General features: G+C 44.0%; 1 protein-coding gene across 2 annotated transcripts in view; it reads right to left on the bottom strand.

Annotated features, from left to right (window-relative positions):
- Nucleotides 1-22,408, bottom strand: part of arrdc2 (arrestin domain containing 2) — a 32,459-nt gene extending 10,051 nt beyond the window's left edge. Inside the window, exon 1 of one of the 2 annotated variants that reach the window (XM_043721484.2) lies at nt 21,880-22,408. In XM_043721484.2, coding sequence (XP_043577419.1) covers nt 21,880-22,141 — 262 coding nt within the window. In that variant the 5' untranslated portion in view covers nt 22,142-22,408. Of the gene's footprint in view, nt 1-3,009; nt 3,355-21,879 lie in introns of those variants that run through there. The other variant, XM_043721483.2, reaches the window with a different exon arrangement.
- Between the last annotated feature and the right edge of the window lie 301 nt (nt 22,409-22,709).

Below are 22,709 nucleotides of genomic sequence, written 5' to 3'. Positions count from 1 at the left end.
CATCTTCTGTTTCTATGTAGTGCTCAGGATTAAGTTAATAGATTACTCATAATCACTACTAACTTCTTCCCCCTTTCATCACAAATCCCCACAACCTGAAGCCAACTGAGTTCCTTCAATCAATCACTGGGGAGGTGTCTGGTGTCAGAACAGGTGGAACAGCCCCCAGTGGAATTTCCTCATTCCCATTCAACTCTAGGGTCTGAAGAGTTTAGGGATGCGTGATGCATATGATGTCATCTGTTTGTTTTCACTTTGCTGTGCTCTGTTCCCCCCCCCCCCTCCCCCAAGAGTGAAGCAATGGGAAGGATTCACAGGTTGATTACCAGTCTGGCCAGGAGATGACATCATTGTTTTTGTACCTCTGCATCTTCCCCAGGAGGCCAGTGCGAAACAGCACAAGGATTCTCAGGTTAACATTTGGAGAGACACAGGCACCAGCGGTAACTGTCTTTACAGACACCACCAGGATAGGGAGGTTAGCAGCAACAGAGGGGAATGGATTAGCCGCAAGAATTTTGTGACACGTCTGTGTGTGTCTGTGGGCAGGGGAATTGATGTGGGGCAGGTTTTGTGAATTTGTAAGCACTCTATGATGGACTGTCCTAGATCAGTAAGATCCTAGTCAAGAAGTTACTTTCTGCAATGGATTGATTTACCATAGTCTGGACAATGCTGGAGAGAGAGAGTGGGATGGAGGGGACAGGTCAGTTACTATCAACATCAACCACAATGCATAAGAGAAAGTGTTAAATCACAGACCTACTGTATGATAAAATCAGCTGAGGCAAGGGACAAACAAAATAAGTTTTAAAAAATATTGCCCTTCAGAGTTTACACAATAACTAATTGTGAAACTGATATAAAAAAAACCCCTGGGCAGCCAGAGACATGTCCTTACATGTTGCTCAATATATACAGACAAACAGTTCACCTTCCTCATCATCCAGATTACCCCAACCTACAGATCATTGGAGCCCAGGATGATGGTCTAGTTTCTATCTAAATTCATGGGTTAGTTTATCAGTTTCTTTAATCTATAAAGCAAACTAGGCAAAACAGAGAAAATGATTATTATCATGTTATAAATGTGTTATTTTGTAGGCGAGTAAACAGATTTGAAACAATTAAGCTAATGTTACAATTAACTGCCACAATGTCCTTATGGGTTGGGAGACTGACAGTCCATAATCATTACTTTTATATTTGTGCATGTATGTGCGTACAAGTGAGTCTGTAGTTCTCTTTCCCAGTTGCTCACTCAGCGCTTTCTGCTGAACTGAAGCAGAGTGAAATATGAAATGCTGACACTTTCCTTTACCTGCTGTTACGGTGTGACCAGCTGAATGTTTCCAGTTTCTCCTCTTGTCTTGTTCCCCTTTCCTCCCCCTCGCAACAGGTTAACAAGAAAATAATGCTATGGTGAAACCTGGGGAAAATAGCCTCACTCTGGGTTCCTAAATTTTAGTTTGAGTGGACTCAAGACAATGAATTTTGGTTTAGATTAGCGTGGTGCTGGAAAAGCACAGCGGGTCAGGCAGCATCCGAGAAGCAGGAAAATTGACGTTTCGGGCAGGCCCGAAACGTCGATTTTCCTGCTTCTCGGATGCTGCCTGATCTGCTGTGCTTTTCCAGCCCCACGCTAATCTAAACTCTGGTTTCCAGCATCTGCAGTCCTCACTTTTGCCTAGTTGCTCAAAACAATGAGTTAACATTTCAAGGTCAACAGCAGAGAAATACATTTCATGGGTATTTCATTATATTTCTTTTATCGAGTCATACCACATAGAAATAAACCTTCAGTCCAACCAGTCCATCCTGACCACTTTCCCAAACTAAACTAGTCCCACCTGCCTGCTTGTGGCCCATATCCCTTTAAACGTTTCCTATTCATGTACTTATCCAAACGTCTTTTAAACATTTTAACTGTACGTACACCCACCACTTCCTCTGGCAGTTTCACACACTAACCACACACTGTAAAAAAAAGAATGTCCCTGTCCTTTTTAAATCTTCCTCCTCTCACCTTAAAAATATGCTGCCTGGTTTTGCACTCCGCCATTTTACTTAAAAGATCTTTGACAACTCCTTAAATGTACAATTTGCACTCCTTTAGCTATTTATACTGCTCACCTCTCTGTTCAACTGTGGATAGGTGCTGAGCTCCGACGAGAGGAACCCAGGGTTACTGGAAAAAGGCAGGAAAATGGCACGAAGAGTATCTGGTCAGCAGTGATCCTATTAAATGGGTTTTATGAGCAAGTGCAAGGACAGTGAAACAAATGCAGCTGAAACAGGACCAGCTAAAATGTTGTTGCTGCAGATTTTACAGGCAATGTTTGACTAACAATGCTAAGCAAAGTGACTGGCCTTAGTATATAAAAAAATGTTTAAACAATAAAAAATCCACCCCCACTCCATTCCAGCAAGAGTCCAGTGAAGAAACACAAAATCTGCAGAATTCAAGCTCCCAGTGAAATTCTGAGACTCAGCATTTCATAATCACCACAATTCGGTTTCCCCAATTACAGATACTGGGCAATAAATGTCCCAGTGAAGGAACATACAATGAATAACACACAGGGTTGCGTGACAAAACACATACACCATCTTTAAAAGGACAGTTTCATAATCTAGTCAAAATGAAACTAAACTTACTTTCTGATTTCAGAGAAAGTTTTATTTAACTGCACTACACTATAGCCAGAACTCCCAGGAGTCAGAAGCTCAATGTCAGGGGACCATTGTACTGCTCTGGCAATGAAACAATAAGTACAGGTTAGCCATCACTACCCTGGTTTCCAGAGGATCGTCTGAACCCTCATTGTGCCAACTGTCCCAGCCATTGCCTCTAAACTTCAGATTATGGAAAGGAACAGTACTACAGTAGACCATTCGGCCAATCGTGCTTGTAGAGACTCTTTGAAAACAGCTTCGAATCAGAGCCAGTCCTAATCACTCCCACTCTAAAGCAGGGTGTCAGTTCACATGGGGCAATAGGGCACTCACCTAGTTGGAGCAGGTTCATCCTCTTGTTGTAATATTCCACTTGATCGCTGTAGTTCTGGGTGTAAGCAGTGCTAGAGCCAGCACTCCTCGACTCAGTCCAATGCACTTTCGCACAGCCCTCTGCGTGCAGCTTGAGGGATTCGACCTTCATTGCTGCAGTCAGCTCCAGGATAACTTTGCCGGACACCTCATCCCCAGTGCTATAAACTGGCACCGAGCTGGGGTCTGGGTTGTCCAGCACCATTGAAAACCTCTTCAACTTATCCAAAATCATCTCTTTTTTTTCCTCCTCTTTTGCAACGGAAGTCTTTTGCACTCGGAAAACAACTCATACAACAAAGAGCAGCCTTTGCACTCCAGCTGCTGTGCGCCTGCCCCTTTAAATAGGCAGCCGAGTCCCTGGAGAGGGCGGGGAAAGCTGACTGGCAGGTGCGCCGGCCAATGGCTAGGGAGGTCGTCCACGCCACCGGCCAATGGCTGCAAGGCCTGGGGGCGGGCGTTGGCCTTTGATTGACAGCCTCGGTCCCCAGGCCCCGCCCCCGGGCGCGGCGCTCTTGCTTGTTTTTCTCAAAGTGAAGCAGGAGGGGGGGTAAAGGCGACGCAGTTCGAGTTCGGGCATCGCTGCAAAGGCATAAATCTCTTCGCCGATTGGAAGGAAAACATCACGAGAGATTCCAGGCAGCAGGAAAACAACAAGGAGCCGTTCAAATAAAAAAAAACCGTGCCCCAAAGCCAAATAAACAACTTCGAGGAAAAGTTTGCAAACTTTTGGACGAGTTCAAACTTTTTTTTGCTCCTTTTGTCAACCTCAAACACAAAGCTCCCTAAAAATAAATCGATTTCAAACATATTGAAATAATTTATCTCGTGGTTTCAACTCAATGTCAATGTTATTTGAAAGGCAGGAGCAAATGTTTTTCAACTAATATTTTTGCTTGCAAGTTGGCTGTTCTTGAGCATCAACAAGTCAGGTTACGCAACTTATTTTAAAAAAAATATACAAAACCCTGCAAGTTTTGCATTTCTATATCTGCCAAGTTTCTCCGGAGCTGATTTCTCTGCTCCTCGGTCGGATCGAATTTTCAAAAATAAAGTCAGAACAAGACATTTACAAAGCAGCTTTATTAAAATTAAATTACTTTCAAATGTCAGCGTTTCAAGTCACTAGAATCAGGAAATAAGGTGCCTTGCAAAAGGGAAAAAATAAGTTTTCTCCCAGTGATCTTTAGAATTTTGAAATGTGTCTTCAGAATGGTTCTCAGACACAATGGGGATCAGTGAGGAGGAGAGGGGAATTCCATTCCTCAGTAAAGCAGCCAACTTAAACTACACAGAACAGTCCCAAACGACTGTTGAAAAATTGTGAGATCTTGCTGTGCACACAATGAATGTCCACCTACAGGGAACCCAACAGGACAAAGTGACTGCATTTCAAGATACTTCATTGTAGCTGACGGTTGGGTTCTGGCTGTGGAAGATGGGACCCTAAATAAATTAAAATCTCTGTGAACTTTCCAAACTCAGGGCGAGTGAAAGGTTTTCAACAGATTAAGCACCGCTGCCATCTGCTGGCGACGGATTGTATATTCCTGAAGTTTTTAAAAACAGAACATTCGATATTTATATAGGATTTCTAACAACAACTTGCCTCTAAAAGGCTAATTTTGACAGTTCAAGGCGCTTCACCGGAGCATTCTCAAACAAAGAAAAGCAGGACACTGAACCACATGAAAATATTCCAAAATAAACACCATTAGATGTAGTCATGATTTGGAGATTTGGACTGGGGTGTACAAAATTAAAAATCACACAAGATAATCACCATTAGATGTAGGCTTTTCAGCTGGTTATTCAGCCTGGAGAGTCTGCCCTGATCAAACTCAGTCCAATTTTTCTGCTCTTTCCCTGATTCACTCTGTCTGTGTCTATCTCAGCCCTTTGCAGTAAAGAATTAGAGATTAACTCCCCTCAAAGAATGGTAGGGGAATGAAGGGCTATGGGGATAATGCAGGGAGGAGGAGCTGAGACAATGGATAGATCAGCCATGATCTTAATGAATGGCAGAGCAGGCTCCATGGGCGAAATGGTAAAAACAGGGTAGTCAAGTGTTTGGAAGGTGCTGTTAAAGAAGCCTGGATGAATTTCTGCATCTTGTGGATGGTACAGATTACTGCTACTTGTTGTGGAGGAAGTGAACATTGAAGATGCCAGATAATGTACCTATCAAGGGGCTGCTTTGTCCTGGATGGTGTCAAGCTCCTTGAGTGTTAGTGGAACTGCACTCAACCAAGTGGGGAGTATTCCATCACACTCCTGGCTGGTGCTTTGTAACTGGTGTGGACTTGTTGGGTTGAATGGCCTGCTTCCACACCATAGGGATTCTATGAATGTCATCATGTCTCTGTTCCCTGTGTGGGCAGTTATGGAGGAGGGAAGGAGCTGTGGACATTCACTTTTCATGTTAAAAAAGTTCCAAATGTCATTCCTAATTGGACAGAGTCTACATTTAGGACTTTTGCCCTTATTCTGGACTATAAACCTTACAACACAAATCCCTTTGCCTACCTGCCTGTTTTCTCTTGCTCTCTCTGGGTCCTGTCTCCACCTATCCACTCTCCTTTCCCCCCATTTCTGCCCCCCCTCCCCCATCCATCTGCATTAATACCATCTTTTCCCATCTACCATCAGTTCAGACAAAGGGTCACCAGACTTAATACATTAACTTTCTCTTTCCACAGATGCTGCCAGACCTCCTGAGTTTCTTCAGCACTTTGTTTTTGTTTGTTCCTTTACCTCTTGACTAATTATTTTTTGCTGTTTTGTTTTTATAAAAGGGAGGAAATTCTGATTTTGTAATTAAGATGTTGCCAGAGAATGGCAATTTTGTACACTTGTCACTGTATTCATGTATTCCTGTACTTGAGAGTACACATAGCAATTAAATCTAATTCCACTTCTAAATCCAAGCCTGACTGTCACATTAGCGCACCATCCCTCATTTTATCTCAAGTTTAAAGCTGTTCCAGGGTTATTGGAAGCAGAAGCTGTGACTGAGTAACATTTATAGGAACTCAGCTGTCGAACTGTAACTGGGATGTTTTGAAAGCAGTGTCAGTCTGAGACATTTACTGCAGTGTGTTTACACAGCAATGCAGCAGTTCATTCTGTTCTTCAGGATCATCATGAGTCAGGAAGCAAACATTCAGAAAGTATACCACAGGGATCAGGTCACTCTACCCATTTGTTAGAGCCTGATGTTTGTGTGTCAAGCATGACTCCTCCCAGCCTCAGCCTATTCTTTTCTCTCTCTCTCTCTCTCTCTCTCTCTCTCTCTCTCTCTCTCTCTCTCCCCCCCACACACATGTTTCTCCAGCTTATCTTTAACGTATTGATATCATTCACCTGAACCACTCCCTGTGGGACAGTGTTCCATGTTCTCAGCACTCCCCAGCTAAGGTTGAAAGACATTGGGGGGTGGAAGTAACATTTGGGATTCTTCAGGGATCCCAAGGCGCCTCCCCTCATGGGAGAGTCTGGGACCAGACAGCATTGTCTCAAAATAAAAGGGCTAGCAATTTAAGGCTGAGATGAGGAGGAATCTATTCTCCCAGAAGGTGGAGAATCTTTGGAATTCTTTGCTGCAGAGAGCTGTGGGGGCAGAGTCCTTGTGGCTATTTAAGGCTGAGATAGAGAGATTCTTGATCAGTCGGGGAATCAAATGTTATGGGGAAAGAGCAGGAAAGTGGATGTGAGGAATGTCAGATCAGCTACAAAATGGTGGAGCAGGTTTGAAGGGCCGAATGGTATACTGCTGTTCCTATTTCTTACGGTCTTAAGAGAGCTCATCTTCTGAATTTTCAGCTGGATTTATTCTTAGTGACTGTCTTTATTTATGAGACTAAGTTTTAGTTTTGTCTAACTCTTTTGTGATCTGAGAGATCTCTATTGGATTACCTCTGCCTTCCAGAGAAAACAGCCCGAGGCTGTTCAATCTTTCTCGATGAGTCCTGTTACCACTCTAATCAACTGCGTCCCTTCTCCAGTGCTTCTGTCCTTCATGTAATACTGTGACCAGAACTGACCACCGTCCTCTGAATGCAGGAAGGCAGGCAGTCAGGTAGTGTAGTCAGTGTAGGAGGAAGCATAGAATGAAAGATAAACAGAGAAAAGAGAGCGCGAGTGAGGGCAGTGTAGATAGATGGTGTCACTCATGTGCTCGAAGATGTAGTCATTCAAAGAGAGACCCCCAAACGAGAATACCCAGGAGATTAATCATTGTGCCAGTGAATCCGATACCTTCTGGGTGGAGATGTTTTGGTCAGTCCAGTTACAGATTCCTGCTCTAACACCTGTACATTCTGCACACAGCTACAGCCCAGAAACTCGTAAACAAGATTCTTTGCAAGACCCAACAAGCAATAGCGATTATATCAAGTCAGCAGTCTGTGTGAATGGTTATTGATTTGATTTATTGTCATATGTATCCAGGTAAAGTGAAAAGTTTTGTTTTGTATGCAGTACAGGCAGATCACACCGTACAAAGATAGTGCTGAGTGAGGGGCACCAAGTCATTGCTGCAAAGAGAACATGGTTTGTAATTTTAACTGAATGGGGAGAAAGGAGCGAGATTAAACTATGGCAAGACATTGTAAGACTGATTTCAATTCAGTTGTATAAATTTTCACTGACACCCCTTTTCGATTCTGTTTTATTGGTGAGATGGGTTCCTGTGCTACTCCGACTTATGTCTCAAACCACTTTCTGTCTAAAAGCAGAAACACTGACTGTGAGGCATCTGCTCACTGCCTCAACATGAGGTACACAGCTTTAACTGGCAATGCTTGTTCCAGGGTTAGATGCCGAATGCCCGGAGCTCACAGTCCGGGACTTAAACGACTCTCGGGTGCAAACTGTGGCACTGCTGGATTGTCAGAGGCACTGCCTTCTGCATTAAAGAATCTACATCTACAATTGGTAGCCATGCTTTCTGAAGCCTGGGCTTTGAAACCACCCTGCTCCCCCAAAGCTCTGCCAACACTCTCCTCCTAATCTTTGGTGACACTTTTCTCTCACGTGAAATTACTCCTTACCTGGCTTAGTAACTATTGTTTATACATATTAACTATCTGAAGCTGATTGGGATATTTCAATATCAGACAGTGCACATACATGCGCCTGGAGGCACTGTGGTTGTGATGTTATTAAGAAATTTACTCCGTATCTAATCAGTGCTCAACCTGTCCTGGGACTGTCTCGTGGGATAGTGTAGAGAAAACTTGCCTAACTCTGTGTTGTCCCTGCCCTGGAACTGTTTGGTAGGGGACAGTGCAGAGGGAGCTTTAGTCTGTAATACATGCTATCCCTGTCCTGGGTGTATTTGAGGGGAACAATTGATACTTCACATATTGTGTGTTTCTTAGCTCAACATGAGTTTATTAAAACAGTAAAAGGTTATGAGATTCAGATCAGCTATGATCTAGCTGAAAGATTTCCTCCTATTCAATTGCTAGGAGCTGGACTGTCAGGGGTGTCGTCTTCTGGGTGAGATATTAAACTGAAGCCATGCAGGTGTAAATAGAAAGGGCACCCCTCTGAGGGGCATTCTGAAGATGATCAGTGGAATTCTCAGAACCATTATTCATCCTTAAATCATTGTCACAGAATCAAAGTCTTATCTCACATGAGAAGGCCATTCAGCCTATTGTACTTGTACTGGCTCTTCAAACAGGCATCATCACCTGGGGCCAGTCTCCTGCATTTTCCCCATATCCTTACACACTACTTCCATCCAGATCACTACCCAATGAAGGGCTCAAGTGAACCTACCTCCATTTCCAGAGGAGAAAGTGAGGTCTGCAGATGCTGGAGATCAGAGCTGAAAATGTGTTGCTGGAAAAGCGCAGGTCAGGCAGCATCCAAGGAGCAGGAGAATCGACGTTTCGGGCATGAGCCCTTCTTCAGGAATCATGCCCGAAACGTCGATTCTCCTGCTCCTTGGATGCTGCCTGACCTGCTGTGCTTTTCCAGCAACACATTTTCAGCTCTGATTCTCCAGCATATGCAGTCCTCACTTTCTCCAACTATCACTAGTCCCCACACACACAACAAAGAGGGACACCAGGTCGACTGGGACAATATATCCATCCTAGAACAGGCCAAACAAAGACATGCATGGGAATTACTAGAGGCCTGGCATTCAAACGGGAACTCCATCAACAAACACATTGGTAAATGGGGTCCAAATCAATCTCTCAGAAAAAGAACTGGAAGTGATATTACCCACAACAGGCCAAGACACAAATAGCAAGCAGACAGCACCAGTGCTTAATTGGAGGCTTACTGATGATGTTACCTAGCATGGTGACAAAACATCTGAGAACAAATTTCCCAGCTTAGCGAGCAAACTTACAATTTGATCCACAACCTGAGCCACAAATCTTCTCTAGAATCACATCCTTGCTTCTTTTGCACATCACTTTAAATTTCTTTTTATGAGTGGGGACAGCTTCTCCCGATTTACTCTATCCAGCCAGCTCAATGTTGAAAAGTATGATCAAAATGCCTCTCTGCCCTATATTCAATCCCTCTGTATAATGATCAGCAAGGTAGTTTCATGGATGATTATCTTCTGGACGACTCCGATAATAAAACTCCAGCCTCTCCAACTATGTGGCCTCATTTCCTTTACTGTACTGGGTCATTCACATCCAGCGTTCCCTCTGAGCCAGAGGCATATGTTTGGGTCCTCCTGCTCCAAACCATGTGTCTGAAATTTTTACAAATATCTAAAAGTGACCAAATTATTTGTTTCAATTAAAAGCAGTGTATAAACTAATTGGTGATTCCACAAAGACTTACCACAGTCTGCAAAGGAAGGGACCACTAAAGTTGCACAGTATTTTTTTAAATCTGCAAATTAATATTCATTTCTCTGTAGCACTTTCGCTTGTGCTCGAGGAAGAGGCAAGATTAAGCTCCACCTTAAACTGAGGCGATAGGAAATCCACATGGTTCATATATCTGTCAATCATTGATTATTACCCGTAGCAACCACTGCTGCATTTTTTAAATGGAGACTTAGAGTCACAGATGTACAGCACGGAAACAGACCCTTCAGTCCAACGCATCCATGCCGATCAGATATCCTAACCTAACTTGGTCCCATTTGCTAGCACTGGGCCCATATCCCTCCAAACTCTTCCTATTCATATACCCATCCAGATGCCTTTTAAATGTCGCAATTGTACCAGCCTCCACCACTTCCTCATTCCATACAAGCACCACCCTGTGTGTGAAAAAGTTGTCCCTTCGGTCTCTTTTATATCTTTCCCCTCTCACCTTAAACTTACGCCCTTTAGTTCTGGACTATCCCACCTCAGGTAAAATACCTCATCTACTCACCCTATCCATGCCCCTCATGATTTTATAAACCTCTATAAGGTCACCCCCTCAGCCTCCGACGCTCCAGGAGAAACAGCCCCAGCCTGTTCAACCTCTCCCTGTAGCTCAAATCCTCCAACCCTGGTAACATCCTTGTAAATCTTTTCTGAACCCTTTCAAGTTTCACAATATCCTTCTGATAGGAAGGAGATAAAAAAAATGCATGCAAGCAAAGCACACCAAACGCCGCCTTCACTATCCTATCTACCTGTGACTCTAATTTCAAGGAACTATGAACCTGCACTCCAAGGTCTCTTTGTTCAACCACACTTCCCAGTACATAAATCTTGCTCTGAATTGCTTTTCCAAAATGCGGCATTTCATGTTTATCTAAATTAAACTCCATCTGCTACTGCTCAGCCCGTTGGCCCATCTGATCAAGATCCTGTTGTAATCGGAGGTAACCCTCTTCGCTGTCAACTACACCTCCAATTTTGGTGTCATCTGCAAACTTACTAACTATACCTCTCATGTTCACATCCAAATCATTTATAGAACAATGAAAAGCAGCAGACCCAGCAGCAATCCTTGTGGCACTCCACTGGTCACAGGCCTCCAGTCTGAAAAGCAACCCTCCACCACCACCCTCTGTCTTCTACCTTCGAGCTAGTTCTGTATCCAAATGGCTAGTTCTCCCTGTATTCTGAGAGAGCTTACCTAGTTCACCAGTCTCCCATGAGGAACTTGTCAAACGCTTTACTGAAGTCCATATAGATCACGTCTACTGTTTGCCCTGATCAATCCTCTTTGTTACCACAAGGGATGAACTCGGATTTCACCAGTTTCCTCATTTCCCCTCCCCCCAGCCTGTCTCAGTCAAATCCATCAAATTCAGCACCGCCTTCCTAACCTGCAATCTTCTTCCCGACCTCTCCGCCCCCACCCCAGTCTGACCTATCACCCTCACCTTGACCTCTTTCCACCTATCACATTTCCGACGCCCCTCCCCCAAGTCCCTCCTCCCTATCTTTTATCTTAGCCTGCTGGACCAACTTTCCTCATTCCTGAAGAAGGGCTAATGCCTGAAACGTCGATTCTCCTGTTCCCTAGATGCTGCCTGACCTGCTGCGCTTTTCCAGCAACACATTTCCATCTCTGATCTCCAGCATCTGCAGACCTCACTTTCTCCTCAATCCTCTTTGTTACTTTCTCAAAAAACTCAATCAAGTTTGTGAGACATGATTTCCCACGCACAAAGCCGTGCTGACTATCCCGAATCAGTCTTTGCCTTTCCAAATACATGTACATCCTGTCCCTCAGGATTCCCTCCAACAACTTGCCCACCACCGAGGTCAGGCTCACCAGTCTATAGTTCCCTGGCTTGTCTTTACCGCCCTTCTTAAACAGTGGCACCACGTTTGCCAACCTCCAGTCTTCCGTCACCTCACCTGTGACTATCGATGATACAAATATCTCAGCAAGAGGCCCAGCAATCACTTCCCTAGCTTCCCACAGGAGTTCTAGGGTACACTTGATCAGGTCCTGGGGATTTATCCACTTTATTGCGTTTCAAGGCATCCAGCACCACCACCTCTGTAATATGGACATTTTTCATAATGTCACCATTATTTCCCCACATTCTATATCTTCCACCTCCTTCTGCACAGTAAACACTGCTGCAAATTACTCATTTAATGTTTCCCCCATCTCCTGTGGCTCCACACAAAGATCGCCTTGCTGATCTTTGAGGGGCCCTATTCTCTCCCTGGTTAACCTTTTGTCCCTAATGTATTTATAAAAGCCTTTTGGATTCTCAGTAACTATTTGCCAAAGCTATCTCACGTCCCCTTTTTGCCCTCCTGATTTCCCTCTTAAGTATACTCCTACTGCCTTTGTACTTTAAGGATTCATTCGATCTCTCCTATCTATACCTGACATATGCTTCCTTCTTTTTCTTAACCAAAACCTCAATTTCTCCAGTCATCCAGCATTCCCTACACCTGCCAGCTTTCCTTTCACCCTTTTCATGACAGGAATATCTCTGAACGCTCGTTTTCTCATTTTTGAAGTCGTCCCTTTCCTGCGAACATCTGCTCCCATTCAGCTTTGGAAAGTTAAATGCGTGGATGCAATTGATCATTCCTCTTCCAGAAGAGAGAGTATCAAATAACTGTATTTGAAATATGCCCACAAGGACTCTTACCAATTTTTACAGATGCACCATAGAAAGCATTCCACCTGGATATATCACCGCATGGCAATGTCAGTTCCCAAGACCACGAGAAACTAGAGGGTCGTGAACACAGCCCTGTCCATCACACAAACTAGTCTTCCATCCATTCACTCCATCTATACTACCTGCTGTCTCAGGAAAGCAACCAACATAATCAGAGACCCCTCCTACGCAGTTTATTCTCTTCCACCCTCTTTTATCAGGCAGAAGGTATAATCGTTTGAGTACATGTATGAACAGATTCAAGAATAGCTTCTTCCCCGCTGTTATCAGACTTTTGAACAGACCTCAAATGTTAATTCTGATCTCTGTGCCCCTTCTCTGCACCTGTAACAATGTACTCTGCACTCTGTTCTGTTACCCTGATATACTTTGTATGATCCAATCTGCCTGTATAGCACACTAAACAACACTTTTCACTGTATCTTACTACATATGACAACAATAAAATCAAAGTTAATGAAACTTCTACACAAATCATCCACTCATTAGGACAAACCTTTGCAAATTTGTAGTGGTTAAATTGCTGCTAGTTTCAAACAGGAAATGTGCAAAATGGAATTAAAATGCATGTTAGAGTTTCTTTTCCTAAAACGTATTTTACTACTGCTTATTAGGCACTAAATTTAATTAAATCAACAAGGTTCATTTTTCCCAAAAAGCTTTTGAAAAAATGTTTATACATTTTAACAGCTGACAATAACTAGGGAATAAAAAAAATTGCCTTGTTTTGTATTTAGATCTCCTTGTTTACAAGACCAATTACAGAAAGACAAAGGAATGCCAAAAGAAAAGAAACATAACAAGATCCTAATAAATTACAATTTTACCTCAGGGCTGATTTTAGTCGCTGCACTACAATTTGTATTTTCACTCAAGATATTTTATTTAAAGGAGTCTAAACGGTATGAAACTGGGTCAAGGATTGTTACAATGCGTCCGGAGTGATTTTCACTGACGTCCTTAGCTCTGTATGAACATTAGCAGGAAGGACAATGTTACATATTCCCTGGAGAGGGAGGAAATCTGAATCTTTAAAAGGGACACAATGTTTAAAAGGAATATAGAATTTATTTCAGTCCATTGACATTGCAGACTGTTGACTTTCTATTTGATTTCTGTTCCTTGGTGTCCTTTTCTCACATCCCAACTTTTTGACCTCTTTTTCCAGACTAACTGGCCCCAACTGGAATACAGTTTCAATTTTTATTCGTTCTTGGGATGTGAATCTCACGAGTTTTGTTCCCCGTCCCCAAGTGCCCTTGAGCTCAGTGGTTTGCTCCCAGGGTATTGCCCTGCAGTGGGGTGGGAGAGAAGCCAGAAACAATGTTAACAGGTGAATGGGAATTGTAAATTCAAGTTGTTGCTGGACTCAGAGTCAAAAATCAAACAGATAAACTTTGATCCTCGTTTCGTTGTTGTTTGCAGGAGACTGCGGAGTTCAAATTGGTTGCACATTCCCTACAGAAGAACAATGACTACCCTTTGAAAGGACACTCGCTCAATGCAAATACTGGCTTTCAGTGCTTGAGACTCTCAGTACTGTCAGTGATGAGATCAGTGAAGACACTGCCTCTGTTGTTGTCAACAGCTCAGGGACTGGTATTTGCTAAAGAAAGACAGGCTTGTGTTCCCGTGGCAGGTTTCATAACTTCAAATTGCTCCACAGTGTTTTACAGACAATTAAATTGTTTCAGTGTTTTTCACCAGACTCTTAAAGAAGCCTATTGGCTTTCCTCAATCCATGCCTCAACATCATTCAGCCATCCTGCTCAGCTTGTACCCTCAATTACATTTCAACTTTGAAGTGCAGTCACTGCATTAAAATGAGGCAGCCTGTTTGTGCACAGCAAGATCCCAGAAAAAGAAAGGAACCAGACAATCTGTTTCACTGGTGTTGGCTGAGCAACCTCCCTGGCTTGGCAAAGGAAGTTTCCGATTTCAGTGCCATGGAATGGTGCAAGTAGTTGGACCAATCTATAATCATCTCTCCCTCATGGGACTGTCAGACATCGCCTGCTGGAATGTGCCTTTGTGAAGGAAGTCTGGAGAGAGATGCAGGGGTTTTTGTCAAGGTTTGTCCCAAGCAGCTCAATGGCACGCGACTCTGTGCTCTATGGTCTATGGTCTCTTCCCCAGGTTGTACACAGATTCAAACGTTGATTGTGCCTAGATAACCAAAGATGCTTTTTGGTCAGCCCGAACCTTGTTGGTCTGCCAGAGCAGGGAGTTGACCCCAACCGAGTGTTGCAGACTGGCACATTCCAAGGTCCAGGACTATGTGCTGAGGGGCACTCTAAGGGGCAGCTGCTGCTATGGTGCAATGGGGAAAGACCACTGTCTGAGGTCTCTCTGCCAAAGCACTATGGGGGTCTGTTCAGTTGTCAGACCCTCTCAGTGCCTCAAAATGAATGTAAACAGTTTCCTGCATGAGAGTAGAAAATGCCTTTGTTCGCAACTGCAGAGAAGCCCTTAAGAATGCCAAATTCCAATGTGATTTTTCTCCTCTGCAAAGGCTGTACAGAGCTGTTTTGTATGTACATAAAGGTAATTTATTTTATGAATAAAATATGCTTTCAATGGAAAGATAGTGACCGGGTCACTGAGGAGAAGTCTCCTGCTGTTCTTTGGGATATATCTTTCCTTCTACCTGAAACCGGAGCACCTGGAGGAAACCCACGCAGACACGGAGAGAATGTGCAAACTCCACATAGACAGCTGCCCGAGGCTGGAATCAAACCTGGGAGCACTGCTGCCTCACAGCACCAGGTTTGATTCCAACCTCGGGTGACTATCTGTGTGGAGTTTGCACGTTCTCCCCGTGTCTGCGTGGGTTTCCTCCAGGTGCTCCGGTTTCCTTCCACAGTCCAAAGATGTGCAGGTCAGGTGAATTGGCCATGCTAAATTGCCCATAGAGCTAGGTGCTAGTCGGAGAGAAATGGGTCTGGGTGGGTTACTCTTCAGAGGGTCAGTGTGGACTTGTTGGGCCGAAGGGCCTGTTTCCGCAATGTAGGGAATCTAATCTACCTGTGAGGATGGAAGAGGCCTGAATTTAATTCCTCATCCACTTCTACCTGTGTGACATTCTGTCAGTCCTGCACTGGCAAATAACAGCCTGCGTGGGATTTGAACTTACCGCTTTGACTCAGGGGAGAGCACATGCCCACTCTGCCATAGCAGACACATTAACAAACTCCGAAACAGGACAGTTCACTGCTTCAATCTTAGTAACCGCGTACAGACTCAGCTCTTTGTGGGGTCACCAGGAACTCTCACTGGGGAAGGGAAGGAGTGCCAAAGTGACACCGAAAATATGACCAACATACTTTCTGATTTTAAAACAGACATTTCTGGAGAAATTCAACAGTTCCAAATTCTCTCTGCTTTCTTCCCACCGATGCTGCCAGATCTGCTAAGTCTCTCCAGAAATTTCTGGTTTTGTTTCAGATCTCCAGCATCCACCGTTCTTCGCTTTATTTAATGCTTACTGTCCTGCCTGCTATGTAGGCAAGTTCAAGGAACTTTACCCTTACAGAGCAAACAGGACCTGTTCCCTGCTTTATCACATTCCATCTGAAGCCAGTACAATATACTCAGGGGAGAGGGAGAAGTGACTGACCTTCATGTCAGTGCTAAATTCCAAAGGCATGGCATCGATCTCTGAATCCTGTTTTCATGAAAACACAAGGTTTTGAAATCATAAAGACTTGGATTGAAAAATGCTGCTTCAGCAAGTTACAATGGTCTGTTGGTTATGACCACAATGGCTCTCACCGAATTTACCAAATTTAATATATTGCATGAAGTCATCATTTGTTGGCTACCTTTTAGACAAGTTGTTACAATTGCATCCCCATACCAGGGGAGTGGTGCACCATCACAGGGTGCTGCACTTTGGTGCAAACATTAAACAGAGGGATACGGCCAAGCACAGGCAAGTTGGACCAGTTTAGTTTGGGATTATGGTTGATATGGACTGGTTAGACCGAAGGGTCTGTTTCTGTGCTTTATGACAGTATGAGGCACTGTCTGCCCTCAAAAGACGGATGTAAAAAAGTCCATGGAAGCTACCTCAAAGCAGAGCAGGGGATTTCTGCTTAAAATGTTCTGGCCAACGTCTATCGTCAAATTAACACTGCTACAATGACAACTTATCTTTATTCATTCAAACATGTAGGTATGACTGACTGGGCCAACATTTACTCCACATTCCTAAATTGCCCAGTGAATCGGTAAGAGTTAACCACATTGCTGTGTTTCTGGAATCACATATAGGCCAGACCAGGTAAGGATGGCAGATTCCTTCCCTGAAGGACATTAGTGAACCAGATGGGTTTTCCCAACAATCAACAATGGGTTCATGGTTATCCTTGGATTCTTAATTACAGACTTGTTTTTAAGTTGAACTGAAATTCCACGATCTGGTGTGGCGGGATTTGAACCCAGGTCCCCGGAATGTTAGTTGGGTCCCTGATTTACATCAGTGATAATACCATTAGGCCATCACCTCCCCATAACTTGCAGTAAATCAATTGTGTTGTCAGCCTCATGCTTTTAACAATCACAAGTTGAGAACTTAAAGCCAACAGTGTGTGAATTTTCAGTTGACTGCAATGTTGTGCTAATAAATCTAGATATTGTAACTGAAAAACAATGCATGTTCTAATGGATCCAAACTTACAATACTGTAAAATTCAGTTTGGCTAATTAAATTTTAATAGCTCATGACAAAGTACAATGATGCAAGTAATTGGCAAGGTTCATAAATATTCTGGAATATTTTAAAAGATACATCTACTATCAGCTAAAAAAGTGCAAAGTAAATACCATTGTGTTTCATTCTTCAAGTTTCAGCATTATAAATGAAAGCCAATAGAGCCATTGCTGTTGGTAGTTAGTTCTCTCTTAGCATTATTGACATTGGAAAACCTTTAAGTCCTAAAGTGTGGACAATGATTAACTCTATAATGAAAGGTGTGTAATGGAACTGGGATGTTAAATTGAGACAAAGATGTGAATCAATTATAGAAGCTTTCATGTTTAAAAAAGGTCTGGAAGTCATTGCTATTTCTGGCATCTTGCTGTGCACAACTTGTAACTACATTCCACTACAGTCCATCAGAAAAACCCATCGAGAAAAAGAGCTTCATTGGCTATTAGTAGCCCTGAAGTCATGAAAGGTGCTATCTAAATACAGTTTCTTTCTTTTAAACTGACAGCTGCCAAAAGGTGTTGGTAGGGGCGGGTGGAGATGGAGTTCTACAGAACTATGGTGCAAATTTCTTTGATCTGTAACAGAAATGACCACTTCTGATGTAAATTCACCATACAAATCCCAGCACAAGGCAAATATTGATGTCTGCTCACGAGCTGGCCTTATGATCAACTGCTGTCAATGGGCCTCTTTCTGTCAAGCTGCAAGTGTTATCCAGGAGACGGCACATGAGAGCACTCAACTCCCTGCCTCGCCCTAGGCGGTCACGCACAAAATGCAACCACACTGGTTCAGGAACAACAATCATGCCACACTTCTGTATTGCTCATCACCTATTCCAAAAATACCACGATGTTGACAGCACAGGCGGGCAAGAGGATGTTTGCCAACCCTCCAGAACACCATCCCTGGGATTTAAAGATTCATCTCTGGCATGGTGGCTCAGTGGTTAGTATTGCTGCCTCTCAGCGTCAGGGACCCAGGTTCAATTCCCGCCTCGGGTGACTGACTGCGTGGAGTTTGCACATTCTCCCTGTGTCTGCGTGGGTTTCCTCTGGGTGCTCCAATTCCTCCCACAATCCAAAGATGTGCAGGTTAGGTGAATTGACCATGCTAAATTGCCCATAGCCAGGGGTAAATATGGGGAATGGGTCTGGGTGGGTTACCCTTCGGAGGGTCGGTACGGACTTGTTGGGCTGAAGGGCCTGTTTCCATACTGTTGGGAATCTATTCTAATCTAATGTTACATTTGGAAGATCCCAAGGGACATCAACTCTGGATTACCAATGGCAGAAACATGGCAAGTCATATAAAGCAGCATGACCAGAGTTGGCATGTGAAAAGTCAGACTGGGTCAGTCACCCCATGAGGGGACTTGCAGATTGCAATAGGATTAGATTAGATTACTTACAGTGTGGAAACAGGCCCTTCGGCCCAACAAGTCCACATCGACCCGCTGAAGCGTATACCACCCAGACCCATACCCCTTCACCTAACACTACGGGCAATTTAGCATGGCCAATTCACCTGACCTGCACATTTTTGGACTGTGGGAGGAAACTGGAGCACCCGGAGGAAACCCTCGCAGACACTGGAGAATGTGCAAACTCCACATAGAGAGTCGCCTGAGGCGGGAGTTGAACCCGGGTCTCTGGCGCTGTGAGGCAGCAGTGCTGCCTCTGGGAATCTGAGAGTCAGGTGGAGGCCACAAAACTTTCCACACGTTATTTGCGCAATACCACCACCCCCCCCAAACACACTCAGACCTGTGTCAAAATCTGCCCTAAGGAGGCTTTAATAACTATTTGACAAAAAATTTATTTTTTAAAAAAAGTTGCTCATTATCAACTTGATTTAAGAGTCCCAAGAAACTTTACAGAGGCATAAGGAGTGCAACTGGATAGCAGGGGGAGGGGAGTCAGAAAAAGTTTGGTGAAGGAGCTGGCATTTCACGGGAGGATTAACAGAGCTAGGACTGAAGAGAGAATTTAATTCGGAATGAGTTTTTGTGATGGTGTTTATTGCCCAACCTCTCTCTCTCTCCAGACCTTGAGAAGATGCTGATCAGGTATCCTTTTTTCAATTGAGTGTCTTTTTGGGCCACTATGAAGAGCAGTCAAGAATCAAACACATGGCTTTGGGACTGAAATCAGCTCTGACCGGGTAAACACAACAGACTCCCTTCCCCACTGCACATTTATCACTGGTTTCTTTTTTTTTTAAATGATGATAATCTGAAAGTTTTATTGCCAATTTTCCTGAAGAAAAGAAAGTTTTGTCTCAGGACATCTCTTAGCAGCCAGTGTTATGAAGTATAATTAATATTGAAAAAAACAAAATGCAGGATCCAATCAGTACACAGCAAGCTCCAATGTGATAATGATGTGATAAAGAGTTCTAGTGGATAAATATTGTCTTTTGCTTCTCTTGGAAACAGCACCATTTGAAGTGGTGGCTCAATTTGAACCTCATCCAAAAATGTGCATTTGCAACTACACTGCACTCTCTCAGTACCACAGCCGGACCATCAGGTTGGATTGAGTTTTTATGTCTCCAGAGAGAACCCACAAAACGTTTTAGCTCAGGAAGTAGGGGAGGGTGACCTGCTGAGTCACAAATGGATTTGCACACTTCTCTTTTTTTGGATAACAACAGCAGAATGTCAGTGTGAATGGGATATGTTTGTGCTTTAGATGTAATAGCCACTGTGATATTGAGAGGTTCAGGTTCCCACTTCTAACACTGATGTGGAGGTGCCGGTGTGGGACTGGGATGGACAAAGTTAAAGATCACACATCATCAGATTATAGTCCAACAGGTTTATTTGAAAGTACAAACTTTCAGAGCACTCCTCCTTTGTTAGGTAACTAGTGGTGCAAGATCATAGGACACAGAATTGATCTTTTATGATAAATTCTGTGTCCAAGGTATACAAGATACCGAGTGGAATAGATAGGGTCAATAAGCCAGAGACTTTTCCCCAGGGCAGGATTGACTGGCACGAGGAGTCATAGTTTGAAGATATTAGGAGGAAGGTATAAAGGACATGTCAGAGGTAGGTTCTTTACGCAGAGAGTTGTGAATGCATGGAATGTGTTGCCAGCTGTGGTGGTTAGGGACATTTAAGTGACTGCTGGACATGCACATGGATAGCAGAGAGTTGAGTGATGCGTAGGTTAAGTTATTATATTTTACATTAGGATTAAACCTTGACACAACATCGTGGGCCAAAGGGCCTGTTCTGTGCAGTACTTTTCTATGCTCTACTAGTTACTTGATGAAGGAGCAGTACTCTGAAAGCTAGTACTTCCAAATAAACCTGTTGGACAATAACCCGGTGTTGTGTGATTTTTAACTTCTAACATTGACACCATCTTCCTGTGAAACTGTGCTCTGATCATCAGTTTAATCCCACTGATACCCAAGAGATCTGGGGCTAAATAATTCCTATGCAAAGCAGTACTTGTAGGGATGGTTAATTAATTTTTAAAAAAAATTCATACATGCTACAGCATGAAAGAGAAAATAAAAGAGGGGCAAGGACCATCATAGCCCTCATACACTAACCTGGCACAGATCGGGGAAAATGTTCAACTCTGTGAATGCACACATATCATTGAATATGTGAAGGAGAGAGAGACCGGGTGAAGTGGAGGTGATAGAAGAGCATGAGGGAGTCTGTGTATACATGGGATGTGTATTAATGAGTGTGCATTCAAGTGTGTCTGTGAGTATGTGTATGCGATGTACAAACATATGCATGTTATATCTATATACACGAACACACGTGCGTGTCTGGGTGAATAGATGAGAGACAGCATGTGCTTGTATTGTTTGTACCCCAATAAGTGTGCATCTGTGAGTGTACATGCAACGTGTATGTCTGAGGATGTGAGAGAGAGAGAGGGGTGCGTATGTCTGGGAATGGAATGTGTGCAGTATGTGGGAGATGGAGTGTGAAATGTGAGCGAGTGTGCTTGTCAAATTTGAGGAGATGTGGATGTACCCATTCCCCAGAGTGATTCAGTTGTCTGTACAAGGAGTGTTAGGACTATCAGCAAAGTGAGACAGACAGAATACTATTCCTTTAACACAACCAGATGAACGGTGACATGTAAGCACACAGTTAAACATAATGAACAGATTTGCTTATTAAACAGTTATAGGCAATTAAAAAGATTTCAACAGCGATTTTGCAGTTTATACTTAAAACTACACTGCAGCCAGATTCAACACAATGCACGGGAAGATCCCACAACAAGACTTGAAGTCAGATCTCCCCCCCCCCCCCCCCCCTTGGCTCGCAGCCGCGTGTCTATAAGAACCCTGAACGGTCCCTTCTCTCTCTCACACACACACAGACAGAGACCCACACACAGACCCAGGACACCAACAGACACACAGACCCACACACAGACCGACCCACACACAGACAGACACACAGACAGACCCACACACACACAGACCCACACACAGACAGACCCACAGACCCACACACAGACCCACACACAGAGACAGCTGAAAGCGGTATTCCTGCACTGACCTCGGATAACGTGCTGCCTCTGTTTGAAGTAAGTTTGATGGGAGCTGTAATCCGAGTAGACAGTGTTCATACCGATGCTCCTGCTCTCCAGCCAGTGTACCGCAGCCATGCCCTGGGCACACACCAGCAGCGAGCGGATGGCTACCGCCGCCCTCAGGTCAAGGATCACCCGGCCCGACATCAACTGGCCCCGGGTATAGACCGAGTCCTCCACCCGGTCCGGGAGCAGCAGGAAGCCGCGGATCTTACCGACCTTCATCATGAGGGACCCTACACAGTCCCAGCCTACCACCGGCGGCAGGGTCTCACTCAAAACACTCACTGTTTCAACTCTATGGCTGTGGGATCTTCCTGTGCGCTAGGTTCCAAAGGTTAGGGCTGGGTCCAGACGGTCAAAGTAATTCACTGGGTATTTCTGAAATCTGGAAATGTGAGTGTGTGTATCTGTCTGTCTCTGTTAGGGGGCTGTGTTCTGAAAGTAACTTTTTCCTCTCTCTGTCTCTGGGAGCCTCCTGCACACAGATCAGTAACTGAACCGACTGATTCCAAAGCCACTGCTACCACTCCCTAATACTCAGGAAGGAGGCGGTATCTCTGCTTCCTCCAATTGGCAAAAGCTTTCGCGAAAATTTAAAAAAAACTCCGTCACCTCCCTTCCTCTCTTAAAGCTACAGTCCTCCTCTTCAGTGGACAGCCGCTGTACAGGAATCTTGGAGACATAACAGCATGGAAACAGTGGGTAAAAGCAAATGACTGCGGATGCTGGAATCTGAAACCAAAAGAGAAAATGCTGGAAAATCTCAGCAGGTCTGGCAGCCTCTGTAAGGAGA

Source organism: Chiloscyllium plagiosum, unplaced genomic scaffold, assembly GCF_037043375.1.
Source record: "Chiloscyllium plagiosum isolate Xiang-an unplaced genomic scaffold, Cpla_swu_hap1 HiC_scaffold_28, whole genome shotgun sequence".
Taxonomy (NCBI): Eukaryota; Metazoa; Chordata; class Chondrichthyes; order Orectolobiformes; family Hemiscylliidae; genus Chiloscyllium; species Chiloscyllium plagiosum.
Note: the sequence above shows the minus strand (reverse complement) of the source record. Positions and strands in the feature narration are given on the sequence as shown.